Source organism: Nothobranchius furzeri, chromosome 12 (genome assembly GCF_043380555.1).
Source record: "Nothobranchius furzeri strain GRZ-AD chromosome 12, NfurGRZ-RIMD1, whole genome shotgun sequence".
NCBI classification, from domain to species: Eukaryota; Metazoa; Chordata; class Actinopteri; order Cyprinodontiformes; family Nothobranchiidae; genus Nothobranchius; species Nothobranchius furzeri.
The window spans coordinates 24594665-24603108 of record NC_091752.1 but is presented as its reverse complement, the minus strand read 5'-3'; the positions used below and the strand labels follow the sequence as shown (position 1 = coordinate 24603108).

The 8444-nt window shown below is 41.5% G+C and overlaps 1 protein-coding gene across 1 annotated transcript; it reads left to right on the top strand.

Moving 5' to 3' along the window:
• The first annotated feature begins 2560 nt into the window (after positions 1-2560).
• On the top strand, positions 2561-8085 carry il22ra2 (interleukin 22 receptor, alpha 2). The gene is made up of 6 exons (XM_015945037.3): positions 2561-2658; positions 3007-3121; positions 3446-3630; positions 3991-4139; positions 5930-6085; positions 6492-8085. Exons 1-5 carry the CDS (start codon positions 2595-2597, stop codon positions 6074-6076), a joined length of 660 nt encoding a protein of 219 aa, XP_015800523.3. The 5' UTR covers positions 2561-2594; the 3' UTR covers positions 6077-6085; positions 6492-8085.
• Positions 8086-8444: the final 359 nt, after the last annotated feature.

Genomic DNA, 8444 nt, shown 5'->3' with positions numbered 1-8444 from the left:
GGCTGACAGGAGACGTAGGTGTCGAACGGAACCGGTCCAGAGTTGCCCTCGGTACACGTGGATGGTAGAGCGTTTTATCGATGCGCTTTCTTAAGTTAATTCACTCAGAAATCAAAAGACTCGGTAATGAGTCTTCGTTAGAAGTCGCGATTCAGCTATTCTGCCTGGCTTGGCAGAAACAGCGTGAAAGGGAGGAAGAACGAGCCAACAGGCTCTGCCCCCCCTTTCGGTTTTCAGGTCTGTTCTCTCCCGTTGTCCAACACGAACTGCCCCATAATACTGAAAACTTACCAAAAACCTCTCTTCTCAAAGCAAAACATGTGCGTCATCAAATGTGTCTGGAGTTTACTGTGGGCAGATGTGTGTGGGTGTGTGTGAATGTTTGTGTGCTTGAGTGTGAAGGTCAGTACCACACATTCAACATTATCTACTTAAGTGTGGATTCATTAATCCATTATAATTACCCCAAAGCATACTAGTCATTCATTTGATTAAACACATTTATAATGAGCAAAATGATAATGGTTATTTTAACATTAAAATCACGAAAAAGAAGTTTAAACTTTATGTTTTGACTTGGTCTGGGTACAACTCATGTAAACACATCTTCTGGTAGACTGCAGGTGGCAGATGTTATGGTTTCCTCCCAGACTCGCTGGCGTTCAGGTCTTAATCTGTGGGTGAAAGTTCTCAGCGACCCAGCTATGACCCAGCTGCGTCCAACACCACCATTGTGACAGAAAACCCATATTTCCTCACGTTACACCATGGAGGGTTTGGCAAAACACACAAACATTTGGAGGACTACTCGGGCTTTATCAGAATTAGGAGCAGATAGATGTATTTAGGTCCTTTATTTAGAAAAAGGATGTATTTTAGCCTTCTCCAAAGGGATGTTATGGAAGTTTGACAGCCAAAACATGTATAGAAATAATAAATTTCTTCTTCATACATTCTCCTGCAATGCCCTGGTCCTGTAGAAAGAGCCCTGGCATTTTTACTGTGATTGCCTGTTTTTCTGTAAAATCACAGAAAAAGAGAGTTGCTCGGGTCGAGCAGGCTGCTTCATGTGCGTTCATGCTCAGGCATAGCCCGTAGCATTTGCTATCAGTAGCTTTAGCAGCAGAGAGAGAGGCAGTTCCAACTCAGCGACTATGTCGCTGTTCCTAACGCCTAGTGATGAACCTAGCTACATTTCTGAGGACCCTTAGCTACTTTCTTCTAGATATTTCCTGCAAATTAGCAACAACATAGCCTTTTTCGCTTCGAACCGTTCTTTGGTTTGACGTTGTTTCAGGTGTCATCAAGGATATAAAAGTTACAGATACTTTGAATGCTAATGGTGTGTAGCTCACTTTGAAAGATGTCTGACTCTCATGCAGAAAACCTGGGTTCAATTCTGGGTGTGAATATAGTTTCTTTTTTACATTAATGGTATTTTTTTTTTTATTTGAGACTCGCAGAACGGCATTGAATTCACAGATCAAAAAGATGTGGGTTCAACTTTCATTTTGGAACCATTTTTCAAGCAAGGGAAGGGAATGACCTGAGCATGCAGGAGGACTGACCCATCATAAACCTTTGTCGGCTGTGCTGAAGAGAAAGGTACAGAACCAAATTATTTAATTAATTAGCTGCATGTTCTCCTGTCCTCTGTCCTCCGGGCCACACACACACACACACACACACACACACACACACACACACGGGACTGTCTCAGCTGTTATTTTCGTTAAGGAGTGTGCACGTACAGCATGCATGCCTCGTGCACGAGCCTACTATTGAAGCTGCCGTTAAGCTTTTGGCTTGAGGGGCCAATCGCGAGCATAAAAATTCAAAAGTCCGAAAAGTCCCTTTCAACAGCAGACTGACACGTCGACCGACATCCGTTGCTGTACCGGTTCGTTGTCTGTTAGCATGCAGAGACCGTTTGAAAGACAACGGTAGAACCTGGCCCATGACCAAGAACCATCAATGGAGCGTTCCCAGACTAAAAATCTATTTATTTAATCTGGCTTGCCGGGCTAGTGTAAGCCCTCTTTAAGCATGTTTTATTATTTACTGTTTTACATGTACTTTCTAAATCTACTGTGTTAGCTTGGTGATGGCGTGTTGTCCCTCTGCGTTTTGTACAATTGGTGCTGCTTTTTCCTGACTAAAGCTTGCCGAAGTTGCACAATGCGCGGTGCGTGTGGACTCTTTGGAAATGATGAACACGGCTCATCACATTTGCACATTAAAGTCCAAGTTCAAGTCTAACTTTGCTAATCCAAGTGCATACTACTCGAGTTAAGTCCCTCGAACGTGACTCGAGTCATGACTCTATTTGGAGTCCTGGACTTGAACACTTCATCCCTGCTTCTGAGGCGTTGCAGCATCATCCATTGACCGTGATACTGTGATATTCTTTTTGTTTTTTTGTTTCTTGTAAAAAGAGAAAAAGCGAGTCGTGTTACAGATGAAAAAAAAAGGAAAGGTCCTCTAGTCATTCTCATTACATCAGAAATTGTGGCATTTAAAGAAGGAAGTTGATGTTCTTTAAAGGTTAGACAGCAGCTGCATGGATTGTTGAGTGTGGGTCGTCAAACAGCAACATGACTCACCTGCTGCTCCCCACTTTGCTGCTGCAGAACCTGAGCCTCTCCATCACGACTCAAGGTAAATCCACATGCAGAGCTACACTCATCTTCAGAGTAGTTTAGAGAGAAATGTAAGTTTGACTAAATTTCCTAAGAGAATCATCAAATATTAAGTCATTTACAAATGGTTATAATTTAGGAAGGAATCGTCACAATTCAGCTTCACAAAGATGCAACATGAACATGAAATCATTGAATTTGTTAGTTAGTTAGTCAGTCAGTCTCTTTTCTTCTATGGGGTTGTTTTTGAGATGTCTCCAGATTAAATACAAACTAACTTGAACATTTTTCAACTGCTTCTAGTCTGTATTTTCTTCAGTCTCATCTTTTTCTCGTTTAAGTTCCTAAAATCACTTTCCTGTTCCAGAGATGCTCGTTCCACCTTCACAGGTGATGTTTAAGTCTGCAGACTACAGACACGTTCTGCACTGGACTCCACCCACCAACAGCTCCTCACTGCATTATGATGTCCAGTGGAAGATGTGAGACTTGACACACACACACACACACACACACACACACACACACACACACACACACACACACACACACACACACACACACACACACACACACACACACACACACACACACACACACACACACACACACAATGAAACAAAAAACCTATTTCACAACATGAACTTGACATGGCTGCATTCCATGAACAGGAAACACCACTTTTGTGTCATTACCAGCATTTACAAATGGAGAATAGGAATGCAGCCCAGAACAGCACTTTCACTTATAACAGATCCCTGCTGAGTTCCTGATTTGACCCCCACCCTCTGCGTTTATGTCTATAGTTACGGCGAGCCCGTGTGGTTGGATGTCGAGGGCTGTCAGGGGATCCAGAAGCACCACTGTGACCTCAGCAGAGTCACCAAGTACATTCGGGAGTGGTACTATGCTCGAGTGAGGGCCTCCTCTGGGTACTCCTGCAGCAAATCCTCCTGGGCACTGTCCCCCAGATTCAGCCCATGCTGGGACAGTGAGTCTCAACACAACTCCTCTTCATCATCAACACCTTCCTCCTCTTCATTCTGAGTTATTGTATAGTTAAACAGCTGCAGCAGTTCACTGAAAAACACACGACCTGGAGCCGACTCTGATTAAAGTATTAAATATTTGTTATGATTTAAATATATGAGTCAAAGGGAAGATGAAGTTCAGCTATATTTAAATAATCCACTCTAGTCAGATGCAAAGTACCTGATGCTTGGGTTTATCAGGTCATTTAGTTAAAAATGAACAAAAACAACCAATTGTAGATCTTTTTAAATCCCCTTAAATTTTTGAAATTGTGTTCATGGTTCTACTAATAAACTCTAAAAAATGTGCATCTCTGCAGCCCAGATCAGCCCCCCCTCACTGAAGCTAAACACCACCAAGCAAGGCATCGTGGTCCACGTGAAACCATCTCGAGTGTTGGCCCGCAACCTACATAAGCAACACAGTCTGCTGTACAACATCTACACCATCCATGCCAATGGAAGTGAGGTATGCACAAATGTTTACCTGCCAAAGGCTGAACAAGACTATGTCTGAGGTCGGCTGATGAACCCAAATCACTCTAAATGGAAAATATCCAGTAAAGAAAACATAAAATACAAATAAAAATCATTTTTAAGGTCACCACATGTCATCCTCACCATTAAAAAAATAAAGAGGAAACAAACGGAGAGGAGATGGAAGAGGAAGAACAGAACAATTACAGAGAGAAGAACAGACTAATTACAGCATTTTGTTGTCCAAATGTCAGTGTTGTGATGAGAAATCTCACTTCTCTGAGGAAAAACATTAAGTGTGACTGGAAACACCAACGGTTTATGTGCTTCATCAGCCCTTCTGCTTTTGCTTCTGAAGAGACAGATTTACTTGTAATCTTAATGAGATTACATGTATCAGCTCTTGTGGGTTTTCAGTATTTTGGTCTTTAGTATAAGTATACAAAAAATATGAATAAAATTACAGCCTAGAGGCTCTGTTATGCAGAGCTGTCAAGTACACAGGCAGCAGGAACGGCCAATCACACGTTAGCAAGTATCAGCAGAGCCAATAGATGAGCTCGGACGGTTCTAATAGGAAACAAGCTTCAACACAAGCAGTTGTTTTCCACTTGGTCCTCATGCTCTACCTGTGTCTATTTAATATAGCGTAATGTTGGTTTTGGATGGCAAAAAGGGCAGGGGACAAAAACTGACTTTGGAAAAAGCGAGGGGGACACGTCGCACCCCCCCAAAATACTACATCCTTGAAAGGGGCGTGATCAACTTCTGCACTTGAGAATCGGGACATCCTACACACTCGCACCCCTGACCGGGATCGTGCACGTATGTAAGTGTGAGTATTGGGATTGGGCCTTAGACCTGCTCCCCTGTATATTAGACTCGATATTTGTGGTTATACGGTATGTTACAAAGCCGCCAATATTTTTCAACAACTTGGGATCATTCCATTCATTTTCAACAACATTTTAATGGAGATTTCCAGAGATTAATGGTAAAGACTTCAAATTGTCTTTTTAATACCAAGGACCAAAGTCAAAAACCGGACAAAAAATGTATAAAAGGCAGCTGAAGTAAAATAAATAAATAAATAAATAAAAACGTCAGAAAACCTAATTGGTAGTTTTATGGTTTTGCACAGGACTGTGGTGTTCTGATGTCATATGATTGACATACAAGGTCTATGTACAGATGCAGAGTTACTGTAGATATGTACAGAGCAGCTGAAGCCAAAGAAAACCCATTCTAAATCAGGAATCAACAAAAAATGTCTAATTGTCCCTGAAATGAGGCTGCGCAGTGGCGCAGCGGTTAGAGCTGTTGCCGAAGGTCCTGGGTTCGCTTCCCGGCCTGGGATCTTTCTGCATGGAGTTTGCATGTTCTCCCTGTGCTTACGTGGGTTCTCTTCGGATACTCCGGCTTCCTCCCACAGTCCAAAAACATGATTGTTAGGTTGATTGGTCTGTCTAAATTGTCCTTAGGTGTGTGTGTGTGTGTGTGTGTGTGTGTGTGTGTGTGTGTGTGTGTGTGTGTGTGTGTGTGTGTGTGCGTGATTGTTTGTCCTGTGTGTCTCTGTGTTCCTCTGCGAAGGACTGGCTCTCTGTCCAGGGTGTACCCCGCCTGATTACCCAATGACCGCTGGAGATAGGCACCAGTCCCCCCGCGACCCTGCGTGGACAAGCGGGTTCAGACAATGGATGGATGGATGGATGTCCCTGAAATGTTACCATGTACCTCTGTCTGATTCTAAATCTGTGGAGCTTTCCTCTCTCTCCTCCCCAGGACGTCTCTGAGATCACCTCTAATGAGAGGACTCTGACCAAGCTGGACCCCAATACCAAATACTGCTTCCAGGCCCAGGTCGTCATCCCAAGACTTTTTTTCAAGAGCAGCCTCCGCAGCTCCACTAAATGCACCACGACGCCTTGACCCGTGCAGGTGCAAACACACACTCTCATAATATGAATGCTGCAGGCACTCGTCTTTCATCCTGACATGAGCTTATGGACATCCTGCAGTAGCAAAAAAAAAAAAAAAAAAAAACCTCACTAGCCGTGAAAATGTGTCACATCCGTGACAATTTTACACACATCTTGGATGTCAGCAAGTGAAAAGCATCCGCTTTGTTGTGACAAAAGATCTTCAGTTGAGGGCTCAGGTATCAGCTCTCATGTAACAATCAGAGAGAGGGAGGGAAAATGAAACTGCTGGAGGAGAAATCTTCAGTTTCTCAACCATGACTAAAATTACCTCCACTCACCACACCCTTTCCACATCCTGAAACCACTCTGAAGAGTTCCTCCCTTGTGCACAAAGCTGATTTTCACTTTTTTTCATTCTGCAGATGCACCGATTTACCCATCACTACAGCTTTAATCTCCCTCACTACCTCGACGGCTGCAGCCTCTGCTTAGAAAAATGATGCAGTTATTGAATCTCTTGCTGATTCTGGGAATTTTCTCAAGTAAATGTAGACAAAATAATCTAAATGCAAAGGTTGCTGGCAGACTTTAAGCATATTTGCTGATAATGACTGAAGTGGTTTCCCTAGTGTTTTAGTTGTGATTTTATTTTATGATTTTTTTGGTAGCCTTTAGGAGTAGAACCTTTTATTTTATTTATTCACAATTTTACTATGTTTATGGTACATTTCATGTTTAAAATGTGTTTTAGCTACTTAGCAATATTAGCTCAGGGGCGTGTCCAGGGAGCGGCCTGGGGTTGCGAATGCCACCCTTGGAATCTGATTGGCCACCCCAGGTGCCACCACACTGAATTCCCTTTAAATGGGCTTTTCATTGTCCACAAAAGGCTTGAGGTAAAAAAAAAAAAAAAGGCATAACCATTGGTGCCACCCATGCACAAAGTAGTGCCTCACATGGGCCACCCCATTTTAAAAGATCTGGACACGCCACTGTATTAGCTATGTTTATCTTGTCTGTATCTTATACACTACTGAGTTTAAATGTTTCAAATCTTTCAGAAAGTTTTTCACACTGTGTTTAACCATTTGTGTTTAATTTCTGAGTTATAAAAACCTTCAAATAAAGACCTAAAATGTATCTGTTTAAACACAAACTGCAGTGGATTTGTTGGTGCTTTAAATTGATCAGTACGCAGTTCAAATTATGTTAACGAGGCATAACTGCAATTAGGAAAAATTAGATTTAAATATTAATTTTACAACTTGCTGAATGAGATGCGACTTTAATAGTTTTTATGGTTTGTATTAGACAGTAAATTTGATTCCTTAACTCCTTAAAACCCACGGACCCGGTACCGGGTCCGGATTTGGTTTCGGTTTTAAAGTTGTTCAAAAACCACACTTAATATTCACCAATATAAGCAAACTACACACGCACAAAACGGGAAGAAGCTAGTCTAAACAATGAAGACACTGTTTTCCACCTCAGCAACACCTATTTCACACACTGAGCCTTTAAATCAACTGGAAGTTTAAAAAACAAAACACTGACTTCGCATATATCAAGCAAGGCCTGAGGAAAACACACAATAGCGACAATACAATCCTATCCAGAAAGCCAGCCACTCAAAATAAAGCCAAGATTCTCTTCTTTCAAACAATATAAGTCTCATTTCTGTACCATAAAAACTCACAAAGCCAGCTGCGATCAAACAGAGACCAACATAGCTCCTTTTCGACAGTCAGCAGTAGGGATGAGCGAGTACACCACTATCTGTATCTGTATGTGTATCAGTTCAACCAACTAAATTATCTGTATCTGTATCTGTACTCGGAATGGGCGTGGCATAACCCGGAAGTGGGCGTGGTTTACATCAATATATTATTTTAAGTCTGAAATTGATATGGATTGATCAGAAGTTGCTATGTGTATTGTTTATTTGAAAACTATTTACAGAGCAGCCTCAGAATTGAGATTAAATATTTTTGATCACAATAGTAAAGAAACTATTACAGAACAAATCTTTCAATAAAATGAGAACATTAATATATAAGTGCATGGATTAATACATCTGAACTCATGCAGTAGGAACTAGGAAATATGAAATGCTAGAACCAGACACAACTTTATATATATATATTTTATTTTAATTTGATTAAACTGATTTTTTCTTAACGTTCTTGGCATTTCCCCCCACAAAGTTGAACAAAACAATGTTGATTAAGGTGTGTGTGTGTGTGTGTGTGTGTGTGTGTGTGTGTATGTGTGTGTGAGAGAGATAGAGAGAGGGAGAGAGAGGGAGTTTAAAAAAACTAAAAAAAAAAAAAACGACACAGCACGTCAGCTCTGTCTTGTCAAATGCACCAGGTAAG